General features: G+C 37.0%; 1 protein-coding gene across 1 annotated transcript; it reads right to left on the bottom strand.

Annotated features, from left to right (window-relative positions):
* On the bottom strand, positions 1–26,437 carry SAMSN1 (SAM domain, SH3 domain and nuclear localization signals 1). Its single transcript, XM_006107366.3, has 7 exons — positions 26,370–26,437; positions 24,922–25,071; positions 20,976–21,105; positions 18,906–19,057; positions 15,502–15,708; positions 11,792–11,942; positions 1–854 (listed from the first exon to the last, which is right to left on the bottom strand). The coding sequence occupies exons 2-7, from the start codon at positions 24,991–24,993 to the stop codon at positions 652–654; spliced, it is 915 nt and encodes a 304-aa protein (XP_006107428.1). The 5' UTR covers positions 24,994–25,071; positions 26,370–26,437; the 3' UTR covers positions 1–651.
* Positions 26,438–27,233: the final 796 nt, after the last annotated feature.

The raw sequence follows: 27,233 nt of genomic DNA, 5'->3' as shown, positions 1-27,233 counted from the left end.
TACCAAATACACACAGTTCATTTTATTTTTAAAATTAGGGCATTTCAAAAATTAAAGTATTTACACTTAAAGGTGAAACATCTGTGCAATTATTACAATTTATTTCACTAAATCAGAGCTAACAGTATATTGTCTATACTTTTATACCATGTAACAGTGAAGAAATCAACAAAAAACAATGAAAACACTGTGGATCAAATGTCTCCAATATTAACTTGTACTTTCTAGTAGGTATAAAAATGAGTGTAAATACTGCTTGGATAATTGGTTAAACAGACACAGGCTCCACTGCTTGAGTAATAGACACAAATTCAAAACTGGCAGGTATGAAGAAATGAGGGGATTTTGCAGAATTTATCATTTTGCACTTGCAAAATAAAACTTATGTCACACATACTAAAGACTTATATTACACCTTTTCTAATATACTCATGTGAAATATTAACATGCAGTATTTAAAATAATAAATATACATATTATTTACAGTAATTGGAAATGTTAGAGATATAAACTTTTATGTAAAATAATTCAGAATAAAACATCTTAACTTTAGATTGTTATTTTCAAATACTCTCTTTCTTTCCTATTTGACCTTTTAGCTCTGGAAGAGTTACACGGGATGCAGATGTGGGTATAGAGTTGAGAATGTGTTCAGTCACTTGTTTCTGCGATAGTCATCTTCTGTACCATGTCCGACAGATTTTCAGACTCCAGGTCTTCTTTGCTATTATCAGAATTTTCCGATGAGATGTAACAACCAGAGTCCCGTGGACAGTCATCTAGCTGTGACTTATTTAAGGAGATGTCTGGGCTTACGGATCGTGGCACAGATTCATTTTCTTGCTCTTGAATAGCTGTAAATGGAAAAGAGGGCAGCAGTTACGCAGATCTAAGAAAAGTTTTATTCATGTACTCATTCATCTTTGAGCTATTTTAACTGTTCCAACCTGGACTTGATTACAATGGGAACTTCTGTAAGTAAATGATATGTTTGTTTATTATAAAAAAGGTATTTACACTCAAATATTCAAACCACTGTTTTCTTAGAAGACAAAGTGAGCAAACCACTGTTGCTCTCCTGCAATGTCATGGAATTCTTGTGAACTGCCTGCATAAGCAAAGATCAATATGGACTCGCATTTTACATTAATGTTGCCAAAGAAAGCAGATTGTATCCACAGTGTGACTGATTCCTTGTCCAAATACTCCTTAAAGTAACATTAGAAAAAGTCATTTGTGAAGTTTAAATGTAGAGTCCACATTAATAGTGATCTTTGTGAGCGATTTTGAATCATGATAATGTGGATTAATGAATAAAAGATCACTATGGCCAATAAAGTGGGACTTCAGTTACTTAGAATTTAACTCATAAAACATACAGTATTCAAAAATATTCATGGGGATGTAAAATACAGCATAGAAAATATAGTCAATGATATGATAACTATGTATGCTGCAAGATGGGTACTGGAAATATCAGGGGGACACTTTGTATAGTATATGATTATCTAACCACTATGATGTACACCTGAAACTTGTACAAAATAATATTGAATATAATTTTAAAAATATACTAATAAAAGAACAGAGTATTCAGGATTTTCCTATGTGTGCATTCATAGAAAAATAGACATAGAAATCAGGTTGCTTTAGGTAGTAAGCTACCACCATAGAGTCTGCTTTATTTAGTTTGTCTTCCATATCTTTGTAGTTCTGAATAACAATTGTTTATGTTCATATTGGTAATGTGTCATCAAATCTGTATTCTAGATTCAACTGGAATTATATGTTAGGAAAAAATTAATATTAGAGATGTAACAAAAGGTATTTCTAAAGAACCTAAGTAGCCCTATAAAGATTTACTTTTTCTCAAGAATTCTTCAGCATCAGCATTCTTTCTGTGACTGTGAGGATTGTTTCTTTCCCTTTCTTGACACCAGTGAACGGGTAATTCTCTGCATTATTACAGTGAGTTCCTCACAGAGGCGATGCTCTTAGCCCACAGCATGTTCTGTTCTTCCCCCTTCTAACCTCAGGGCTCCCCCATTGTGACCATTTGAATAGCCCAAACCGGAAGAACGAAGCATACTTTTCAAGACCTCTGCCTTCAGATGCTACATACTTCCTCCCATTCTTGCCAGAAGAACTATAAATCCCACCTTCAAAATCTTTGGGAGAAGGATATTGTGTAATTTTCCTCAATAGACTCATATAATGCTAAGTAATTTATCTTTAAGAAATTCACCCTTTATTCTAGTCTACACATCTGCTTTATAAATGCATTTTTTAGGCTATAGATATCTTGCTGACATTAGCTTATGGTTCACTGTGTATCCACTTGTTATCAACCTCCATTGTGAGTGAGAATTGAGCCCTGGCGCCCTAAGGCAGCGTTATATGTAATGGGTAAACTTCTCTTCAATGTATTCAGAATAATAGTAGTTATGTCCGATCCATGGAGGAATTGAAAAGTCACTTAAATTATTTTCAGTATTCTTTAGTTTAGATGAGGAACACAGATTGAGAAAGTCTGAAAAAAATAATAAATATAATTTCTTAACTATACTCATCTTCAAAATGAATCATAACAGTCCTTTTAACTTTTTCCTCCAAGGTTTTATTTGCAACAATGAAACCAAATTTATGTCATTTTCTGAATTTTCTCCAGGTTTGCCACAACTTTAATTACAGATTCAATTATCAGATATTTAAATCCAGTGATGTTATAGCTGGTTCTAGGTATAAGGAGCTTTAATTTCAATATGCACCTATTATAATTATTTTAAAATTTTAGCTACCATGAAGCATTTTTTCTTTATTAGTCTTAACAACCTTTAAGTTTGGGAAAATCTACTTAGTCTTTATGAGACTCTGTTTCACTTTTGTTTCCAAGCCCTTTTTTTGTGTGTGTGAAAAAGCAGGTCTGAAAGTGAGACCTCATTCTCTGAGGAAGAGATGTCTCCCTGCCTCTGCTTGTCTATCTTTATTGCCACTGAAGTGGATGAGCCAGGTCTGAATTCCACGATCCGAGGGTCTCTGGAAAAGACCAGAGGAGTGAGGCCTGGTGTGAGCTTTCTGCCACATCAGCCATGATCACCATATTTAGAATGTGATCCTCTTAGAATGGTTGTGAGGCTATTTCCCTAGATTATATTAGAGCCTATCACTTCATCGCAAAATTAAAATTACTGAGTTACTTCCCTTCAGACTGACATCTACACAAGACTTGACACAATAAAAACTGCTCTCAATACCATGTTCTATTTAGGTTGATTACTGACTGTGGGGTTCTCTTAAAGATAAAACTTAGGCTTAAAGTAGTATGATTTCCAAAATTAGCTATTTTCCTTTAAAAATAAGTACTTAGCTTATTATTTTACCCTCAGAAACCTTTATGTATCATCTCAAAGGGTAACAAACAAAATAAGTGAAAATCTGACTTTAACAGAGGATATATTTTTAATATTAGTAATAAAAATGTATTTGTTTATATTCCCATATGAGAAACCGTGTGTCACATTCTCTAAATTCTAGAAATTGGTTTATTTTAAATACAGATTATTTATTGTGGTAATCTTTTATCTGCAATTTTTATAGAAAAAGGAAATAGTTTCTCAGTATGAAAGTCATGCAGCACAGTAATTTACAGAACAGCAGTAATTTGCTAAATGATTTCCTAGTGAAATGAAAACATGACTATGCTTCCTCAAATGCTTCCCACCAGGCCTGCAATAATTTCAGGCAGGTGATCAGCTGGAGCCCCTCAACTATAACTATAAAAAGAAAAGGCAGGTCATTATATTATATTATGGAAATGAAATGAGAGCTACATAGCATTAAATTTTTGTATTGTGAGGGTCAGGATTTCCTCTTTGGTTTTTCTTTTTTTTTTTCATCCTGACACTAATGACTTTGGGATTGGCACAAACCTAGCACTGGAGCTGTGGGTGGTTTTCCCAGCAGAGGGGATGAATTCACAGCACTGCACCCACATTTCCTTTCTAAGTCATTTAGCCCCTCCATGTGACCATGAAACAGTGTAAAGCTAACTGACCTACCTACAAATTGAAACTATAACCTTCATCAGTTTTGTCCTATGCTCCAATCATCTGAGCTAACCAGGCAAGTAACATTGGAATAAGAAACAGTTTTCTTCCAAAATTACACACTTGCCATAGGATGTCTGAGTGCATCTGTTTTATACCAAAATGTTTGTGATTTGTTAATTTATTTCTAATACTTTATTTCAGTATTTCTAATTTATGTATTCTGTTATAAACGTTATGTAAACACATAGACATATGCATATAATTTACAAATGAAAGAATTAAAGTTTTAGATATATTTCCTCTATCCTCCTCAGATCATCTACAATGTTTTATATTCTATCTATAATAATAAAAGCATAATATGCTAATTAGACCAGATGACCTTCCGGATGAAGCCGGGGCTGCAAGGGAAGCCCAGGTCTTTGGTGCCTGCTGGTGGCCGGAGGGAAGCCTGGGTGCCAGAGGGAAGTCAGTGCCAGCAGCCGGAGGAAGGAAGGCCTACTCTTGCACAAATTTTGTGCATTGGGCCCCTAGTTTTAATAAAAATTAAAATGATACATTTTTACTATAAAGCCCCTGAATGGTTTTCAAACATTCTAAAGGCTATACATTTTCAAATCTGAGTATATTGGAAATTATTAAATAATTTGAAAAAGATGTCCTTTTTGCTTTGAGCTAACAGCAGGTATAATAGGAAGTCAGGGAAACATCCCCAAACTGTTCTGTACTCTATGTAATAAAAAGGAAAACATAATTATAAGAAAAAAATATTTAGATAATATTTTGTCATGAGGTACTAATTTGAATATTAAAATATTTTATCCTCATCAATATTTTAAGATAGTCATCAATGGCAATACAAAGCGGCATGGTGATTAAAACAAATGATAGCTAATACAATTATTCATGAAATAATTATATCGGAGTTGTGACACTTAATTAATTAAGTATAGGCATCTCAATTATACTAGAAGTGAAGAAAACTTTAAGGAAATCAAACTAGGTCCTAATTATGGTAAAAAGTTTTCAAACCTTAAGGAAAGAAATCTGTCCAATATTCACATTGAGAAAGTTAAGGATTCACTAAAAATGTAATTTTTGTTTGACTTTCCAGGTTTCTTATTCAAATATTTAGATACTGACTTTACTTTGTTGTTTGCCTTAGGTCTGAAGCCTCTAGTTCTTTGGGGCAAGTACTATGAAATAACATGATCTAGAGAACATAGGAAGATGCCTGGCCAACAAAAGTACCTAATAAACATTTTTTTAAATAAAAAGAATGTGATTTTTAGATTAATTAAAGGAAATATGAACTAAAGAAGATCAAATAAGGAATTTTGTTGAATTCAGCTCTGAATTCTCTCTCCTGGTGCCATCTCTATAGAGGAAAACAGGGATATGCATCTTAGGGTGGCTCCAAACCTCAACCTCATGTTGTAGTCACACTTGAGTCATTCACACCAAAACTCAGTCATTCTCCAGGTAACTATAGCTGTGTTTATCTGTCCAAAGGAGGTGCTGTCCAGGGAGGAATATTCAGTAGACAATATGGCACAACTCTTAGTAATTTCAATTTCATCTTAAGCACATCCTTAAATCACTTAAACACTTCAATTTTTTTTAATTATAATGAATATTTGGTATTCATTTCATTTGAATATTAACATGCCCTTTGAAAAATCAAGAACAAATGAAAAACAGGAATCCCTTTATGGACAACCAACCAGTTTCTGTTGTTTTCCTGAAGCTATGAGAGAATATGGAGCTGAAGTGACTCTCCTTTTGTTCGCACATATTTCTTTTTAGCCCAGCATCATAGTCTACCCTCTATCGACATGTGTGCAGAAAAGGAAATGTTTTCACTCACACCCACAGCAGCCTCCACTTGCACTGTGCTGACTGCTTCAGTAAGAACCTAGAGGGACGCTCACTAAAGATCACAATCACTGGGCACCAACTCGGGCGGCACCACTCGGCTGCCACAGTGCCCAGCCATGCACACCCATATTGGACTGATTATTTTGATAATGATCAAGTAATTTTAAAAACTATAATTTTATATTGCTTAATTAGGGACCTTGGGAAATCAAGTTTATATTTCTTATAGGTTAAATTAATCCTATTTACTTGATATGGTAAAAATTAACCTAATTTCTTTGTTTTAAAAGTTATTATTATTTCACAAAAACATGAATGTCCTGCATATTTCTGATCGAGAAATCGCTTTTACAATTCAATATGCTTTAAACATCTTTTATGTCAGTATGCATTTCATTATCTTAACATCTTCTTACTGCTTTATTGTTTGTATATATCCTAATTTATTTAAAAGAATTAATGATAGAAGTTTATTTTAGTTTTAAACTAAAACTATTAGTAGTTTAATTAGTATTTTATGTATTTGTATGTTGAGGTTAAATTAACCAAACAAACTCCTAGAACTGAATTCCTGGGTATAAAATAAAAGTATGCACATTTTAAACTTTGATAGGTTTTACATTATTGCCCTCTAGAAAGTACTCATTTACATTTTATCATGGACACATGCACACATGGTTAACACATGCATAAAACAAATCTTGACAATGCACACCAACTCTTTCCTGCCTGTTACAAAAACTTTTATGTATGCTGTGGGGTTGTGGGGGACTTTAAGTATTATAACCAAAAAAAGTCTTGCTTACTATTTGAAAATCTCTTTACTCCTGCACTCAACATTTATTAATTCTACAGGCATTGTTAACAATCCTCTTAATGCAAGCACAGAATTGGGGACATCGGGAAGGCACATGGTAACAGAGGATTCAGTCTTGTTTGGCCAGGGTAATCATCACAAAGCCATGCCCAGCACACAATCACAGTGCAATCTAACAAGAACAGGAGTGCCCTGCACGCACAGGCAGTACAAGTTTCCTAGGTGACTGACATGAAATCCTATGAACTCCCTTCTCTCAGAATTGTTCTCTGGTAGAAGAGTATAAATGTTTATATTTCATTTGACTGATTTGTGTTTATTGTATTACATAAAACATGGCATCTATTATAAATTATAAATTAAATCTTAGGAATAAACCCCCTCCCCAAATCTGAAGAAATTAAATTGTCAAAATTAATATAAGGCCAAATAGCTATGACTAGAAACAAATATGAAAGGCATATTTATAAACACAGAATAGGAAAATGCCTACATGCCTGCTCTACTCTGTATATATGGATGGTTAGCATATCTTATTTTTTTAAGTTGTATGTATGTTTCTTGACTCTAGATTGAAATCATATGGCAAGAGGGTTGGAAACACCAGGTACACATGTCAGGGGCTAGAGCACCAGCCTGCCCTGGCACGCTATCAGGCCAACTGCTGGACTGCTCCTTGGCATAACTACAAGTCTCCCCTGCTGGCAGCTCATGTTCCAGGCTCCTGGCTGGGCCTTGCCATTTGCCCTGCATCATTTTGGGCAGGTAGGCAGACAGGAAGGCACAACTGGGGATAGTTGAGCAATGAGGGCTGCTGTGACCACAGCTGGTGCCAACAGCCTGTCACACAATCCACCCTTCCCCCTTCCTCCTCACTGAGCACTACAAATAAAGTTTGCAGGTATCTACAATATACACAGATGCTGATACAGTTTGTTTATTCAGTTACTAAGTTGTTTTTTATTTTAAAATTTAATTATCCCTGTGCTAAAGGGAAGACAAGATATTTCCATCACCCATTTCCCCCCAGGACAACAGTACACATTCTCATAGACACACTTTTAAGACACATCAAAGTGTTTCTAAATGTGGGAAAAGAATAAGTTCAGAATAAAGAGAAAATATTTACTATTAACAACAATTAACTTATTCTAAAGAGACATTTCTCAGCAAGGCAAAGGGGTCTTGAAGGTTGTGTTTAGGGAACAATGCACACACAAACACTCACACACATATATTCTTTACTCTTTTTCACTGGCTGGGAATATTTATTCTAAGTGAACAGACCATTTTAAAATTCAGATGATGAATAGAGAAACCCTAATGTGCACAAAATAAACAGATTCTGCTTTTTTGCTCCTTTAAGAGCCGTCTCACCCTGATTTTTCTTCTCCTTCTAACCTGATCTGGATTCCCAGCTGAGAGCCCGTGACCTGATCTGCTCAGTTCTAATGCAGCACAGGAGTGAGTTCAGAATATCCCTGTGCCAGTCTTGCTGGGACTGCAGAGCCCCAAATTGTTCTCCTCCAGAGGTAACCCTGTGATCAGCTCTAGCACCACTTGCCAGCCCTTCCAAAGGCCTGATGGAGAAGCATCTCTACCTCCTGTCAAGCAGTAATCTACAAAGTTTAATTTTGTTTATATCTTCAAAGTCAAAGAGGACACAATGCTATCTCTTTTGGCCTAAAGAGAAAAGGAAAAGTGCTTGCTTTAAGTGTTAGTTTTCTGTTTTTGTTCCTGCCCCAACCCCCATTCTCTTGGTTTCTCTAGATATGTTAAAGGCTCATATGGGACTGTGGTCTTTCTACATTATCTCAAAGTTTTTATTCTTGTCCTCAAAATAGGTGCCCACTCTGCTCAGTTTTTATATTGAATGGTTAGCAAAGCAAAACATTCCAATTCCCAACCTAAGAAAGAATGAAGCTCTAAACTAGAAATTTATTGACGTTCCCAAACTGACATTATTCAATGATCAGAATAAAATACATACGTAAAATCCTGGCAAATTTGCATACCCCATTCTTCCACACACATACAAAAAGCTAACTATTTTTAACCTGTGACATGTATTTGTCTTAGTTTTATTAAAACCATATATTCAAGGTCTTTATCACTGAAGGTACATGAAGGTTGTACATTTAATCTTTAGCATGGTTGTAGGAGATATGATTCACAGAGTAGAGAATAGATAAAAATAAGCACATAGCAGCATGGTGCCGAATCATCAGAACTCAACATCTTATCAACAAATAGAAGTCATTCTTCTTTATTTCTTGAGCAAAGAAGTTTCATGTAAGATAAATAGCTTTCAGTCAGTATAGCCTAATATGCAATATGCATCTTTTTGACATGTATATTCTAATAGTACTTTTGACCGTAAGATTAAAATAAGAAAAATCCCTGTGCTGTGTGTTTACAACAAACACTCGTTGAATCTGCATTTTTTCCATTTTTCATCTCCCAGAATTGGGCTCAGTGTATGTATGTTTGTACATTACTGGCTATTATTAAATGATCAACTTCTAGTGACCTTCAAGTACCATTTTCCAAAGTTTTACAAGGGAAATAATTTGGAGGATTTGTACTTTTTTATAGCAAACATTGCATTTCACATCATGCTTTGGAGATATTGTGCTTTGTTTTCAGAGTTCAGGGTATAGCAGTATGTGTTTCTAATATCTGGATTTAGTAGATGGGTTCTAGATACATGACCTTGAGAAAGACACCTACTCTAGTTTTACTTCCTTCATGTTACAAAGGAAGAATTTGGGTAAGATAAATCATTATATGTTTTTTGTTGTTAACAGAGAAAGTAGATGGGTGATAAGGGAGTTGGAATGAAAAATTGGAAGTGGACACTGCAAGTGGCCCAAGCATTTGGTACTGGGCTGATCTTCCCTCTGTGGGTCCTCGCTGAAAACTGCTCTACAGCTGAAAGCCGGCTAATTGGGGGCTCTAAGGCCCCTTCTATTCACAAATCTTGTTGCAGTGCAACCACAGCAGCTCCCACCTTTCAGGGAGTCAGGCTGTTATAAGGTTTCCATTCTCATTTAAATACTAGCTTCCACTTTTTGAGATAGAAAACTGAACTTAAGCTGCTGAAAAAATTGGAAAGTAGTAGTAATTTTAAGTTTTAAATATTCGTTGTTGTTTTCATATTTATCAATTTGCCTATGTGGAAGGAAAAATGTGGGTTTTTATAGCATATTGCCTTTGATTGAAACCCTAGCTTTGCTACTTATCTAGCTGTCCGGCCTCTTTGAAGTTCATCTCTGAAATATTTTCTTATCTGCAAAATTGACAAAATACCTACATGGATGTCATTGTAGAAGAAAAGCAATTTTGTGCAAGTGTCCAAAAAATACTGTCTTCTCCTTCCCTCTACTTCAATGTCAAATTAGTTTGAAGAGTATTGACAATGATAGTGAACATTATCAATTACAAAAAATCTACAGAATCTGTTTCTTAGCCTAATATTGCTTACAGAGGAGACATATTTTAAAATGACAAGATGTGACAAAAAACTGCCTCATTTACATGAAAGATACTGCTACATCAATTTAAGCTGATCAGTTCTGTTTGGGCTTCGACTGTTGAGTACACTGGCTACTTAAGTTTGATCTTTGTCTGCCCCTGTGACCCTATCCCCTCTCTTTGCATCTCCTAGCTTCCACAACTTCAAAGAATGCACATAAGCACATAGGCCTAAGGGTGAAATCAATTCTGCAGGTTTCAAATTAGTCATGCATTTGAAAGCTTTTTGAAAAGGATGAAGATCTATGCAAACTCAAGACAGCAAGTAAAAAAAAAGTAAAGGTACAATTTCTTAAAAAAATGAATTCCTTTTAGATAACAGGCCAGTATTTATAAATATGTGCTGTGCAAATATGCCCATTTGGGGGGATATAAGAGAGAGGATGTAGGGAAGCCCACAAAGGGACAGCCAGGAGGCCTGGGTCCTAAGCACACCTTTCCTCCTTACTCTGGGCTGTTATTTGTAGTGTTAGAAAGTATAGCACCGCATCACAAACACTGGTCCTAGTTTTCCAATTTGCTAGGTATGTGAGCTTGGACAAGTTCCTTATCTTCTCAATTTCTCATTATAAAATGGGGGCAGTACTATCTTACAGAGTTATGGAGAACATTGCAGAAGGCAATAAATGTGAAGAACCTGGTTCAAAATTGTACTCAGAACATGTTAAAAAAGTAGTTAATGCTTATTATTATTATTACTTTTGCAAGAGAAGATTGGATTAGATGATCTAAGTTATTCTTCATCTTTAAAATTAGGTACTTCTTTCCTTTTTTCTAACAAAATATTCCTTGCAGAGCTTGGCATGTTCTGAACTCAGGGTTCTGGGAGCCTGACCAGATTTAGTAAGAAGAGTGTTCAGACTGAGCAATTGTAAAAGCAAAAGCTAACCTATCTCTACAAACCCAGTTGGTATAGCCAGTTTCTGGCACAAGTAAATCTGCATATATTCCTCCATCTTCAGTTTATACTCACAAACACCCAGAGCCATCTCAGATAATACCATGGAGTGCTGAATATTTTTGCAAGCTATTTTAACATGTTGAAAGAACAGTATGAACACATACAAGATGCGACTATATGGTAATAAAATGAATCTTGTGTGGCATGAGGTTCGTTAGTTTGGAGCCAAGCTCTGGGCTGTTCTGCAGGAGCCACTTATGACATTTCTCACTAATGGCTCATGCTGCCACTAAATGTTTGCCTCTATCTGCTCCAGCCTTTGGGAATGCAGACATGCACTTGCATGTAAATTAATAACTGCAGAATCTAAATGAGGGACCCAGAAAAGACCTTTCATTTTCTGAGTCCAAAAGGAAAAAAAAAGACCTCTTTCTAATTATATATTTGATCAGAGTTGTTGTTTACAAATGTATAAGAATACACTTATTTTATGGGAAAGAATGCTTTATATGATTCTCGGCAAATTAAATTGGGCCTTTGTTTTTAATGATTTCACTATTGACATTAAACTGTTATTATCAGCTAGGGAGAAAACTAGGTGTGCAAACTTACTTTCTTCATCAAGGAGATTTTCAGCAGCTGATAGTAATCTCTTCCTGTCTTCTGGGTTTTTAATGTTTAATTCAATGAGATGACTCTCTTTTATATCCTTTAAATCTTCTAGGGTCTCATAACCATTGAGCAAAAGTGTTGATGAGTATTCCTGTGTGGGAGAAAAATTATGTATAATATGAGCTAGTTGGATTTAAATACTTTTAATTCTCTGTAGATTTATAGAAAGTGTAGAAATGCTTATGGAAGCCAATAAAACTTTTGCTTAACTTTATTTTACTTGTACTAGTTTTCCACATATAAACTCTAGGGCATTTAAAAGAGTTGGAGGTATAATTCTGACATTCTGGAAGGACAAACATAGAGAAGAAATAATTACCTTACAGTATACAATGCTAGATAATGGAACAATTAAATAGCTGGATCATTCATCCTATTTGGCACTTTTTCACTTCTCAAATTGCTAGATTGACAAAACTAGAGTGCCTTAAGTTTATAAACAAAGTGCTTTTTAAAAAAATATATTTTATTGATTTTTTACAGAGAGGAAGGGAGAGGGATAGAGAGTTAGAAACATCGATGAGAGAGAAACATCGATCAGCTGCCTCCTGCACACCCCCTTACTGGGGATGTGCCTGCAACCAAGGTACATGCCCTTGACCAGAATCGAACCTGGGACCCTTCAGTCCGCAGGCTAATGCTCTATCCACTGAGCAAAACCGGTTAGGGCAACAAAGTGCTTTTAATAGAGTATATTATAGTAATCTTTTTGAATCTACATCTCTCATTTGCTTGATTGCAAAAACAGCTACCTTCATTAATTTCTTGGGGTAGGGTAAAAATAAATTTGAAATAGATGCAATTTAAAAGTGGACTTAGGCCCTAGCTGGTTAGAGTGTCAGCCTGACAACTGAAGGGTCCCAGGTTCTGTTCTGGTGGGTGGGGGGCGTGAGGCCCAAGTTGCAGGCTTGATCCCCAGTGGAGGGTGTGCAGGAAACAGCTGATTCTCTCTCATCATTGATGTTTCTGTCTCTCTCTTCCTTTCCCTTCCTCTCTGAAATCAATATATATATATATATATATATATATATATATATATATATATATATGTGGACTTAGGATTTTGGTTATAAACCAAAGGAATCCAAGGCTTTCTATTTAATTAAAAGTTTTATTAAGCTTTACAAAAGTACTGTGGTTGGAAAAAGTATTGTTTCCTTTTCTCAGCACATATATCTTGTCCATCATTTGTATCAAGATATACTAGTTTAAAATTCCTGGGCTTTTGATTTCAAAATCTGTATTTTATTTATGTAACCTCTGTTCTAACAGCATAAAAATTCAAAGTGAAGTTTAATGCTTTTCAACTTTCTCAAAAATTCCTCCCATTTTATTTGGTTATTATTTCAATATCCTTATTTAGTTATTAAAATCGAATAAGAGGAAGTATGAAAGTTTCAGGTAATCAGAAAGAGCTTATTACTAGCCCTTTAATGTTAAAAAACCCCCACAAACAAACAAACAACAAAAAAACCCAGTAGCAATTCTTTTAAAAATATCCTAGAAGGAACACTGAATTAGGACAGAGAAAACAGAAATTCCCATTCTGATATAACCAACTAACTGAGGGTTCATGACTAAGTTATTTCACTTCCTTAGACCTTGGTTTTCTCATAGGTCATGATAAAAACAAATAGGGAAGCAGGATTCAAACTTGTACTTCTTCCAAGGAGCACCCAATTTGGGGCACCAGTAGTAATGTAGGAAGACGTAGGCAGTGTGTCTACAGACAAGATTGTAACTAGATAATTCAGGACAAACAATTAAGGAAAGTTCAATTAGCTATTGCCTTAATGAATTTCAAAAAGTATCAAAGTACTACCGTGTTAACTTTTAAAATGGATTGCAAAACAGTAAATTGAGTGAGGCTAGGTATATTGTATATATACACTATTTAACAAGGTAGATATTTTGTTAATATATGAGAAAATAATTTTATTATAAATATAGACAACACAGTTTTTTTTAATGCAATTATTATGCAGGCTTAAGATCACTATTTCCTAACAAATTAGTTTTAAAAGAGTTATATTTACTTATTTTCCTTTGACTTGCTTTTGATCTCTGCTCTAAAGAAAATACCATTTTCATTTTTTTCTTTCAAGTTTCTGGTACTGTTGTAATTAGCTAGTTGCTAATACTAGGAAAGAAGCATAAGGGAGACCAGACATTATAGGCCTGTTAATTGGGCAGCTTCACTAGGAAGCTGCAACTTCACACTCCCCAGGGAACCACAGGCCCATTTCCTTGCAGCTTATTGGGGGATGGAATTGGACAAAGCGGAAGATGAGTGCATGCACAGTGAATTGGGGTGTCACAGGGAAAGTGGCTGTCAGTCAAACCTGGGGAACCATGAATTGACTAGAGTAGGGCAGGGCCATTGCAAACCTGCAAAAATTTGGGACTATACAATCCCCTAAACAAAAGGAGTTCATGTTCTCTCTCGGCCCTCTTGTTCCTGCTTCCTTGCATTAACCTGTGTTTCCTACATAGCCAGCGGCCATGTGGACCCCACATGTAAGGGACTGATGAACGGTATCTGGGAGCACAAACTAAGCTAGCCTGATGCTGGATTAGACTGTGTCTCAACTTAGAATGGAAACTTGGGATACTGGCTTTGATTTTAGCCCCACTAAAAGCAAAATGAACTTCTTCTGAGGAGGCTAAAGGCTAATTCCAATGTAACCCTGATATTTGGGGGGAGGGGGGGCTAGCAATCTGAATCCATGCCAGCAAGCTCAGTGTACATTCTTGATAACCTATAATTAAGTCACTGCCTCTTTCCCAGAAACTGGTCTTGCAGAACCTGTTACAGAGGCCATAAAACTGTGAACAGTGCACTGCCCCGGAGGGAGGGTTATTAATGCTGGTGCCAGGCCAGACCATCAGATATGGCCTGGAGACCCCCAATACCTGGGGGCGTTCTTGCAAGGCCCACGAAAAGGACCAGAAGCATAATCCATTATTGCAGGACAAAGACTCCAGAAAGATATAAAAGAGAAGCCCCTGCATGTTACTTTCCTCAGATTTGGAAAGTTATTCCCTGAGTCCGCCGGCATAAATAAACTGTCACTCCTTTTCTCTAAAGCGTTGCTTGGTTTTTCTCTGATCTTCTGCAACACTTCCTTGGAAGGACAAAGCAAAACGGGACCTTGGAAACTCAGGTGTTTAATTGATCAGAAATAAAGCTTTCTACAATACCACGTCCTCCCCTGCAAGTCTCAGAAAATTCTTTTTCTGGGGATATCACAAGAAACCCATTCCCACTAGCAACCTGTAGAGATGTGGAGATCTTTACATTGATAACATCTGGATTTTTATTTTCACTCTTCATACTTTCTTTATGATTCTCCTTTAGATGTTTCCTCTGGGTCATTTATTCTCCTAGGTATTTTTTTTTTATTTTTCACTACACTTTCTCTACAGTCATTGCTGAGTACCAATAGAGTTTAGTCCAAAGGATATTATATCAAGAACCATTCTACCATAATAAAAGTGATAAAGGAGAAATAAGAACTGTGCTTGAAAAATAGATTTCCCTTTGCTGTAAGTCATGTATTTTTTAACAATTCTGTGCAGGCACTGATCTAGTCTCTTTAATTTTTCTGTCCATATGCCACAAAAATCCAATAGGCCACATGTTTGCTAACCTGAAGGTTAATCCTCTCTAAGAATTCCTGCAGGGTCTTGGATTTTTCTCTTCCACTCCTTCGGCGTGTCTTTATTTTCCTGGGGGCTGATTCCTCTTCTGAGATGACATCCACATAAATAAATTTGAAGTTTCCCACCTTATTGTTTAACATTCCTGTCCACATCCCCATTGGTGTTTTGCAGATGATGTCTATGATGTCACCTTTCTGAGGACAAAGAAATATGCAAATCAAATTTCAGAGAACTCTGGTGCTATTGTAGAAAGAATGGAATCATAGAAAATAGAAAAATGAGGGCATTATGCTAGCATGATTCCATGATAACCAATAAGTATAAGAGGAAATTTCTTTTAAAAGTTTGAGGAAGCCCAGCTGGTGTGGCTCAGTGGTTGAGCACTGACCTATGGACCAGGAGACCATGGTCAGATTCATAGTCAGGACACATGCTCAGGTTTTGGGTTTGATCCCCAGGGTGGGGCATGCAGGAGGCAGCTGATCAATGATTCTCTCTCATATTTGATGTTTATATCTCTTTTCCCCTTTCCCTTCCTCTCTGAAATTAATAAAATATATCTTTTTAAAAAAAGTTTAAGGAAACTATTTACTAGTGAAAACGAAGAAAACATGTTGAAGAAAATATCCTACACGCATTTGATGACATGTTTTTGTGTTTGGTATCATATCAATTTGTCAACTTTTATTTGTAGAGCCAAATGTAATTTGCAAAACATTTTTGCACAAATGAAGTCATTTTATACCCACAACACACCTCTTAGGTACATATACAAGGTGTCATTGTTTCTATAAATATTACAGAAAAATAAACACAAACATTAAATAACTTCCCAAGAGCTTATAGCAATTTAATGGCAGAACCAGAACTCAAGACTAAGTTGTCAGAACTAAAAAAGGATGATCTTTTCACTCATCCTGTCAAAGCACTATGTATGTAGCCAAACTCAAGCTGCCATTCCTGAAGGAGCTCCCATATTAGAAAAAGGGAGATAAAGAAATCTGTGATTCATTTTGTGCCTCAGTAAAAAATAAACACAGCTAAATTATTGCATTCATATAACATAATGAAAGTGTTCAGAACTTCGTACATACCAAATACATAATAAAAGTATGTATGCACTAAGGATAAATTGTTACTTAATTAGAGATGACAATTCTTAGATCAAGCTCCCCAACAAAGTTTGGGCTGAAGTATCAATGAAGCACATTGGGTAGACAAAGAAATTGGTCTTTTTCTTTATTTGCATATGATACTATCTGGTTACATGCTGCCAGTTATTGGAAGAGCAGAAAACCCCACAGGGGTAATTATTTGTAAAGAAAATGGATATCTATGCAAATACAGTGCCTACATTTAAGAGAATAGTTATCTCTTGAGACATAACTTTCTTTCCCAGAGAAGACATTATAGTTTCTGATAGTTTTGCCATATTAGGGGTCTACCCCTAAATAAACAAAGCATTTAGTCGGCTACGAAGAATATTTTTTTCTGCTGCTCTGTGAATGTATATTCTAACATCTAAAACACAGGTTTTATTTGTGAAGTAGAATTCAATATGATTAAAAGATCTGGGCTTTCTGATTTGTAACTGTCTGCCTCTCTGACCCTATGAGCTTTCATCTAGCTCTTTCCTGCTTCACTATAAGGGCATCAAATCTTAGTCTCGATGGGATCAGCTAACCAGTCCCAGAAAATCCCCAGAAGCTCTGAAGGGAGTTTCTAAGCATGGCAGCCCTCTGCCGCATCCTTCCTAGTATCTTTAAAACTTGTAAAAATTGTACATTCCAGGAAAGGTCACCAAGCAAAGACTCAATGTCATTTTGGATAAGACCCCTTTGGAAACATTAGTATTCAATTTTCAGTGGTAACTGGGATTCTTATTGTGTCTTACAAGTTTTCTGCAAGCATTACCTTGGGCAGCACCAGAGGTAGTGAACTGTCACAATACTGTAGGGATGGTGAACAGCTATCCTGAATCAAAATGTGTTCCTTTTATTCCCTTCTACTCCCCTCCTTTCCCCAAAACAGGAACTAAGAAATGACTAAGGGGCCAATTGCAGAGAATAATGCTTTCTTCCTCCTCCAACTGAGCTTGCTCAGGTTTGATACCACAGGATGGACAAAGAGAAGAGTTGTGTGCCTTGAATGTTAAATGATAACATCAATACTTCATAATTTATAAATATTGGTTAACATTGGCTTGGTGCTGACAATATAAAAATTCATAAATTCTGTCCTTTTAGCTATATAGCGCTTTGTGTTACTAAAAGGAATAATTTGACATCTATAAAATATTTTAGCACTAAACCTTCTTCTATTTGTGCTGTTGCAACCAGCCCCTCCCCTTCAGTATAAGCAGGATAATGAAAATGATGGATTTCTCCCCTGTGATTATGTTGTGTTACATGACAGAAGGGACTATGCAGATGTAATTAATGTCCCAGACTAGTTAATTTTGTAATTATCTGGGTGTTTCTGACTTAATCTGGTAGGAGCTCTTAAAAATAGAGGTGTTTGAAGCATGACTGAGTGTTTCTCCTGCAGAACTTGTTATAGAGAGGGCCGCGGCCGGCCGCCTCCAGGAGCTGAGGATGACCCGGGGTGCTTTCCAGGAAGAGAGCATGAGATTCACTCCTACAACCACAAGTGACTGAATTCTGCCCACAGCCAGTGAGCTTGGAGGATGACCCGAGCTTAGGCAAGATCACATTTCCAGCTGGCACCTGATTTCAGCCCAGTGAGACCTTCAGCTGATGAACCATGCCCCAATTATGACCTTCAGAACTATGAGATAATAATACATCTGTGTTGTTTGAGGCCCCAAAGTTTGAGGTAATCTGTTACACAGTAATAGAAAATGAATACAGAGGATAAGAGTAAGAAGAGGGAATTCAGGAGGGAATTTCATTGGTAGGAAGATGTTTGGTTACTCAGAGTAACCAATTTAAGTACTGAAGTTGCCCCAGACAAGTCTGGTTCCCAAGGCCTTTGCTCTGCTAGACTCTTGCCTAATATCTCCACCTTTTCTCCTTCTCCTTTGCTTTATTATTTTCACTTCAGGAATTATCAGGCAGAGCTGGGCACCTGCTTTCAGGAAAATGTACACAACCCCTTCTTCTCTGATAGGCTTTGATTATGCATTATCTACATAACAGCAGCTTATGCTAATAGCCCCAGCAGCTTATGCTAATAGCCCCAAGGACTGATCCCAACTCTGCCTGGCATGTTATGTTTAAACTCTTGCCACAGCAATCTGGTCTCCAGTTCTACTGTTGGGAAGAACAGACTCACATCCCCTCCCCCCAGTTCTCACTGCTTGCCCTTGAGAAAGAGATCACACAACCAGCACTGGACACACCGTACAGAATGCAGATGTGTGTGCACACACCTTGATTTTGAGAGAGTCAGTGTCATAGGGGCTTGGCGTGAAGTCGGTGTGCACTCTGGCACGGCCACAGAATGGTCCAGAGTAGGGGCCCTCATCATCGAGTCGAAAGCTGTCCCGGTTACTTGTGCCATCTGAACAGCTTGTGATTCCACCTGAAGAAGGCAAAGCAGAGGTTAACAGTTCTCATGGAAAGTTCATAACATTCTGAACCATCACCTGGAACAACTAAGCAGGGACAAGGCTGAAACATCGGATGCCGTCCTCCCTCAGAGGTTCCAAGGACCCATCCTGTTTCTGCCTCCCAGTCACTCTGCATCAGTGACCTCTGTCCTCTGAGCCACTTCGGACCTTTCTCCAGCCAATCCGACCACTCTTTCCTCAACCACTAACCCAAATATCAGCTGACTTGACAGTGTTTTGAGTATGGGTACTTGTTAAAGAAGCAGATAGTGTAAACTTAACTCCCTGTACAAGCCAAATAATTAAGTTTGTACATATGGCTTTCAAAAATGTTCTAAACTGGACTTTTTAAAGCTGCTCTAAATCCTTGCTCTTTGGTCTTCTTCCTTTATGACTTTGAACATCAGGGGATTAAGAGGAAAGTGATTCTATTTTGATGTGTGACTGGGGGCAAGGATTCTTTCCAGTGGAAGTCACTCTTGGTGTCCCCCTCTCAGTGTCACTTCACTTTCTCCTTCAGTGGGCCTTTGGGTGCTCAGTTCAATGACTGACAGTCTCAGTTTCTCAACCATGAATAACAATAATTGTGGAAACAAGGTCAAGACCCTTAGGGATGCTCCATATTGTGTATGAACTGGTGTAGAAGAAGGGTAGTTTCCTCTAATTACAGAAGTAAGTTGTACGTAACAGCTAAGTGAGCCACCGCCTCCCCACACCTCCCTTCCATGACCATCCTGGGCCCTGGTTTTTCCTGGTACATTCTAGGTAATAAAATTCTTCCCACATTCAGCATCACACTTCAGAATTTTAAAACTGCCAGCAGAAATGAATACTAATGATATCTGAATTTCACACATGCAAAAATATAGCCTTCAAATGTTTCTGCAGTTGCTTTTTTAACAAAATAACTGTTTAACAGCCAATAGGAAAATAGGAATAAAATTCAGGATATTTGAAACATCTGGTCTTTGCTATCTAAATTCAAATAACAGAAGCAGCTGATTTAAAAGGAAATGAAAAATAAACTGCAAAAACATTTAAAAGCCCTTACCAGATTAGAGGGATGTAAGACAGTGTAAAGTGCCCTGCAATAGCAGCAGTTTCCAAGTATTATAGCAGGATATGTGACTGAATCCCGAGTGATTGATCTTAGGAATATACCAATGTTTTAAGAAAATTCTTTTCGATCATGTGCTGATTTCTTTTTGTCACCCAATTGGTGATATTCCTACTTTTTAATATTTACATATTACTTTACTCTTTACCCACTAATGCTGGAGGGGAACTTAAATGTCAGAATTGACGTAAATGTCCTGCTTTATCCAGAATTCTTTAAGGAAAAAAATGGAAAGGAAGGAAAAAATGAGAGAAGACAGGAGAAGAGAGGAGGGGCAAGGAGGAAGGGACACGGGAGAGACGGAAAAAAAAGCAAGAAAGAGAGAGAGAGAGAAGCAGCGAGGGAGGAGGAAAGAAGGACAGAAGGAAAGAAGAGACAGAGAACAGGATTTTATTTATCTGAAAACTGTAAGTCATTTTAAAAATACTGACTCAATATAACACTAGTTCTCCCCAGCATATGTTTTTATTTTAGGGATGCAGATTTAATTACCCAACATGATATTCTGAGGCATATCCCCAAGGACACTTCTGACAACAGTGTTAAAAGTTTCAAAATAGTACATAATTCTATCTAATATATTAAGTAACATTTTAAACAACAGCAATGCTATAAATTCAACACATCATACATTTTTTACTATTTATCTTATCAAGTAGCTGGAACCTTGTTGCTAATTTGAGAAACCAGTCCCAGAGATGCAAGTCTGTTGTTTTTAGTTAACTTAACCCAGACCTCCCATCAGGAACTTGTTCCTGATTCTGTAGCCTTACTTGATGAGCTCCACCCACTGTAGAGACTATCCATGGAATCGCTGGCTTTGAGGGAGAGCTTCTCTGTGTGAATCCCAATAACGGGGTCACTGTTCCGACACGGAAGGGCATCCTCTCCATCGTCCTCATCCTCAGAAAAACATATCAGAGGTTAGGGTAGATCATTGCTTTCCCTGGAGTGTGCACATTGGTTTAACAAACAAGATATAGTTCAGCAATAAAGGACTTAGGAATACATCAATGTGAAATATGAGTGCCATTAATCTTAATTTCACTTCTTGCAAAGAAATGTATAGTATTCTTTAGATAGAACATTCCTCATTATGGAATTCAACTAAAATTATAATAGTGCAATTTGTAAATCAGGATGAATATTGTATCAAGATTATTTAACCAGAAATGTTAGATTATTGACATCTATGTTCTTTCTGTTAAAGACTTTTATTTCTTTATGTATGTGCTCTTTATCCCCTATTTACCACTATTACTAATCCTTTGAGATCTGACATTAAAAGTTTAAACTCTGCATAGTTATTTCATGTCAGTATTTGCACCCCATGAGATCACTAGATATGAATAAAACATGCACACTTCACAATTTTAAAGCAAAGCTTTACAAATCTCATACCATGCTTGCCACCTAGTCAAGTGAAAAGCAAATCTTGCATAAATTTAGAAAGACAGACAATTTCAGAATAAATTACATCTGCTTGAAAACATCTCAAATGTTTTCCATATTTAGATAGTTTGGACAAAACCGAAAATTTCTTAATATTCATCAAAATGTAATTTAATAATTCTAATTTTTGAGCATTTCTAAACATTAATAAAACTTCAGAATATACATTTGATTACACTCAGTTTGATTCTCTGTTTTTATCCATTCATTTAACCTTTTGTTCAGTCATTCAACCCACATTTATAGAACAGTTTCTAAATACCTGGCACTGTTTGGGGAACTAGGGATACAGTGTGAACAAGGTAACAGGATTATTGCTCTAATGAGGTACATTTCAGTGTCAGACAGTGTGTGTGTGTGTGTGTGTGTGTGTGTACTGTTTGGGGGAGGCACGTGTAAACATAATAGGCAAGAAAAAATCAGAGAATAAGTGCTATAAAGGACATAAAACTGGATGATGCTAGGAGATTAGCTACTGGGCTTAGGGTTGGGGGAAGTTCAGTTAATTTAGAAGGAGCAGCCTCCAGAGACCTCCTTCATAAGGTAATATATGCTCTGCATTGTTGACCTGAATGATGAGAAGCTATAACTTATGTGAATATTTGAAGACAGTTTTTCAAGCAAAAGGAACAGTGAGATCCAAATAAATATACTCAGAATTAACTTGGGTTATGCAGGGGGAAACAACAAGAAAGGAGAGTGTGAGAATATGATCTAAGAGAAGTAGACTGGAGGCAGGGCACCACACGAGGGGGCCATGGAAATGTGCCACAGTCCTCTTGCTGAGGTGCCCTTCTTTACTGACAGCCCCAGCTGTTGCCCCTCTGTCCCACCACTGTGTTTGCGTGGAGCTAGCTCCCTACCAACTACTGAACCAGTGGGATGAGTTGAGTACTGGTTGAGTCCATTCTGGTGGGATGTGAGGGCTCCTCTAATGGAAATCTATAGCTCAAGGAAAGAAAGCAGAGCTAATAAGGGAAGTTATGGAAAATAAGGAAAGCCAGGAGAATGCCTAAAAAACAACAAGGAAAGAGAATCTTTCATATGTAATGGAATCACCACAAAGTGAAATGCATCTGAAAAGTAATGTAAGAAGAAAGAAAATTGGCCTCGGCAGCACAGAGGTCAACACCAATTGTGACAACTGTCTTGGAAGTCCTACTGAAGGGGCTCAACAGAGAATGGATTAAACATATAGATTAATGGAACAGAATTGGGAGTCCAGAAATAAACCCATATATTTAGGATCAATTGGTTTTCAACACGAGTGTCAAGAAAATAAGTAAAATGGGGAAAATTGTCTTTTTAATGAAGTGTTGGGACAACTGGATATACACATTCCAAAAAATGAAGTTAGATTCCTACCACACACCATGTAGAAACATTAATGAATTATACACAAAAATTTAACAGCTACAACTAAACAACTCCTAGAAGGAAACATAGGAGTAAGTCTTTTGAAATTTAAACAACGGTTTCTGAGATACGATGCTAAAAGCACAAGTGATGAGAGAAAAAACAGATACATTGCACTACATCAAAATTGTAAACACGTGTGCTGCAAATTATACCATCAAGAAAGCAGAAATAAAATCCACAGAATGCAAGGAAATGCATGAGATTGCAAGTAAGATATCTGATAAAGGACTTGTATCCAGAATATATCTTAAAATGCTTAAAAGTCCATTAAAAAGACAAGCCCATTAAAGAGTGGGCAAAAGATTTGAATGAACCTTTTTACAAAGACAATATATAAATGGCTAATAAGCACATGAAATGATTTTTAATATTATTAGTCTTCAAGGAGGTGCAAATTAATACCACATTGAGATTCTACTTCACACCCATTGGGATGGGTAGTATAGAAAAGACAGACAATGACAAGTGTTGAAAAGCATGTGAAAAAATTGGAAACCTTATACACTGCTAGTGGGACTGTAAAATGATGCAATTGCTTTGGGAAATAGTTTTCCAGTTTCTCAAAATATCAGAGTTGCCTAAGAGAATGAAAAAAAATATTTCCATGCAGAAATTAGCAAAAATCCTATATAATAAAGAGCTAATATGCAAATGGTCATCACGCCCTCATGCCATCACACTGTAATAGCTCAGGCACTCAACCCTGGGGAGAGAGGTATGGGGAGCAACCAGGCACAAATGAGCTCATGAGGGAGGAATGGGGACCAGCCAAGCTGCGGCCTGGGAGAGGGTCAAGCTGCCCACCCCATGGTCCCTGGCGCCAGCGGCTGTGCCTGCACCTGTGGCCCGGGAGAGGGACAAGCCGCACACCCCGTGGTCCCAGGTGCCAGCGGCTGGGGCTGCGCCTGCCGCCTGGGAGAGGGACAAGCTGCCTGCCCCACAGTACAGGGCTCCAGCAGTTGTGGCTGCGGCCCAGGAGAGGGACAAGCCACCCACCCCGCAGTCCCGGGCACCTGCAGCTGTGGCCTGGATGAAGCCACCTGCCCATGGTCCCCTGCGGCTGCAGCTGGCCCGGGTGAAGCTGGCCCAGGTCCTGGGTGCCTGCAGCCAGCCAGAGGGAGGGAAGCCAGGGTCCCGGGTGTGGGGCAAGGCAGAGGCAGATAGGGGCGATCAGGTAAGCAGGGGAGCAGTTAGGGACAATCATGCTTATAGGGGAGCAGTTAGGGGCCATTAGGCAGGCAGGCAGACGTAGGGGCCATTAGGCAGGCAGGCAGACGTGGTTAGGGGCGATCAGGCAGGCAGAAGTGGTTAGAGGTGATCAGGCAGGCAGGCAGGCAAGCGGTTAGGAGCCAGCGGTCCTGGATTGTGAGAGGCAGTCGAACATCCCCTGAGGGGTCCCAGATTGGAGAGGGTGCAGGCCGGACTGAGGGACCCCAGCCCATGCATAAACTTCATGCACCGGCTTCTAGTATATTTATACATTATATTTAATAGCCAAAAAGTGAAAACAACCCAAATGTCCATCAACTGATGAAAAGATAACTTGTGACTTATCTATAAAATGGAATATTATTTGTCAATAAAAAGGAATGAAGTACTGTTTTCTATAACATAAATGGCATATGTTTCTCACATACTACACGTGTGATCTTTTTGAACTTCAGTTTTCTCTATTAAAATGGGAGTAATAATACTTTCTTCCACCTAACTTATGAGCACAATTATTGAGGAGAAATAGATGTTGAAGTCCTTCATAAAGCACAAACATTTCTATATCTAGAAGTACATGCTAAATGTTTTAAGAAAAATTTAATAGAAAAATACAAGTGATTAACAGAGTACACTTACCTTTTCCTCAGAAAGGGCTTTGATGTACTTTTTACCCACTTTTTTCTTCATGGTCCAGGAAATGCCTCTCATTTTTTTGCCTAAACCTCCTCCATGATTTGAATTTTTATTTTTTTCTCCACTTTCATTTATAGGCTCCCCCTCAAACACCTAGTTAGAATTGTTTGCAAAAGACAAGATAATAAGCAATAAAAAGCATTTTTCTGAAATTACTATATAACACAACATAAGACAATGTGACAGTATAATTAATATATTTTATAATGTAATATACACCTCCAATCGGCCCCCCACCCCAATCGGGGGCAGAGCCCGCTGGCCAATCACCTGTGGCCCCTTGCCCCAGTTGGCCCATCCCTGATCAGGCCCTGATTGGGGCAGGCTGGCCGGCCAACCTCCCGCCGTCTCCTCCTCCCAACAGGCCTGGCCTCGATCTGCCTATTGGGGCCATGCCAGCCGGACCCCACCCCTGCATGAATTCATGCACTGGGGATCTAGTATATCTATAATTATATGTAAAAATATATTACACTGTAGTATTTGCAATTATGTAAATGTTGACAGAAAATATAGCTATATACAAGTTTACCTATAAGCACATATATATAAATATATAGATGTATAAAAGGGGATATGTATAATATATATGTATAAAAGGGTATATATTATACACACATGCATGTATAGAACTAATAGAGATTTATGAAGTCATAAAAGGTGTCACTTTATTTTCATTTTTTGTCTAGAATATCCATTATTGAAATTAACATATTTTAAAATATTATAGATAGATGTATATGAGAATCTAGAAAGTATTTTGAGAAATTATATCCAATAAAGGAATCTAATTCTATATAGAAAACAAAGAATACAGATACACTAGTTCGAATGAATAATTAAGAAGTGAATAAAATCTGAAACCTATTGCTTTAAAACAAATATATCACATGCAGTAACATAGGCAGCTTTTCTTAAGTTACATTTAAAGTGTTCATGATTTGCAAATGCGTATGGAATGGTCACCTCTGAGATATTTCAGTGCCGATGGCAGAAGTGTGAGAGTGTAATTGAGTAGCCATATGCTTTCCTTAACAAATTTACTATTAAGCTATTTAACCATCTCCTAAATTAAAGGAATTAGAACTTAAATAAAATTTAAAATATATATTGTTTTATGGTGGAACTGCTCAGAAAACTTGGGACTGAGTCACATTAGTGCCTAGCAGCATGCTGGGAGTAGAGAACTCCCCAAAAAGCCTAACCGGCCATTGGGAAGGCAGAACGAGAATTTAAGAAGAGAATTATAACTTAATGTAATAATGTTTGTTTATTTATCACCAAAAACATGGAAGGCTATGTTTAAACATATTTCTGTTTTACTATACTTTACAAAAGTGTTGTTGGCTTTATAATGTTTGTGTGTTTGCATATAAAAACATAATAAATACCTCAGTGGAATCATCTGGTTTTGATACGGAATTATTCCGAAAACGATCAAAGCTCCCGAAGCTGCTGCTGCGCTAGAAAATAGAAAATGAAGGAAAAGGAAAGGAAGTTTAGGATTTGTGACTTTCACTGATAAAAGTGCAAAATATATTATGGTTCAATAAGCATCAGTTATATACTTGAAACCGGTATAATGTTATTAACCAATAAATTCAATAAAAAGGAAAAAAATATCTCTGGAATAAGGACATTGAATGTATAACTATTATTATAATAGTAGTTGTACATTTGATCAATTATCTTCATAGGTTTTATGTTATAGTGGTACACACCTTGGAGAAAATCTGTTAATTTTTTATTTTATAGTGTTAATTTTGCTCATATGAATGGCATGTATTAGTAACCCACCAAACAACTGATAAACAAGAAAACAAAGAAAACATCTGAGTAGATACAACATTATGCTTCATGAAGATCATATTAGTCAAAAAGCAAAATGAAAATAAGCACAAATACATTTTCCACTTCTAACTCTTGCTAAGTTTAAATTCGCTACTTGATGTCAGAAAGAGAAAGCATACACATAGACCTATAAATAAATTGAAAACAGCACTTAGTTATGCACAGCCTAAGGTTTGAAATAAACCTGAATTTCCCCACATTTAACATGGAATTACAATGAGACCTTAAGTCAATTTCATTCACTGGCTGTGAGAAAAAACTCAATATGTTAATAAAAGACTTGTTCCCTTGGCTACTTTTTGTCCTGTGAAGATAAATGTTTATTCTTACACAACTCATTCTAGGCAGGTAACTATAAATAGTTTCTGATATTCTTCTAAACATATTTATAAAAATCTTTAGTC

This window comes from Myotis lucifugus, unplaced genomic scaffold, assembly GCF_000147115.1.
Source record: "Myotis lucifugus unplaced genomic scaffold, Myoluc2.0 scaffold_1138, whole genome shotgun sequence".
NCBI lineage: Eukaryota > Metazoa > Chordata > Mammalia > Chiroptera > Vespertilionidae > Myotis > Myotis lucifugus.
This window is presented reverse-complemented; position numbering and strand designations above follow the sequence as displayed.

Coding starts and splice junctions, on each gene's coding strand:
- SAMSN1 (XM_006107366.3), bottom strand. CDS start 24,993: ATGAGAGGCATTTCCTGGACCATGAAGAAAAAAGTGGGTAAAAAGTAC. Junction 21,106..24,921: donor AAGCCCTTTCTGAGGAAAAG/GTAAGTGTACTC, acceptor TGTTTTTCTGAG/GATGAGGACGATGGAGAGGA. Junction 15,709..18,905: donor CTGACTCTCTCAAAATCAAG/GTGTGTGCACAC, acceptor CTTTGTCCTCAG/AAAGGTGACATCATAGACAT.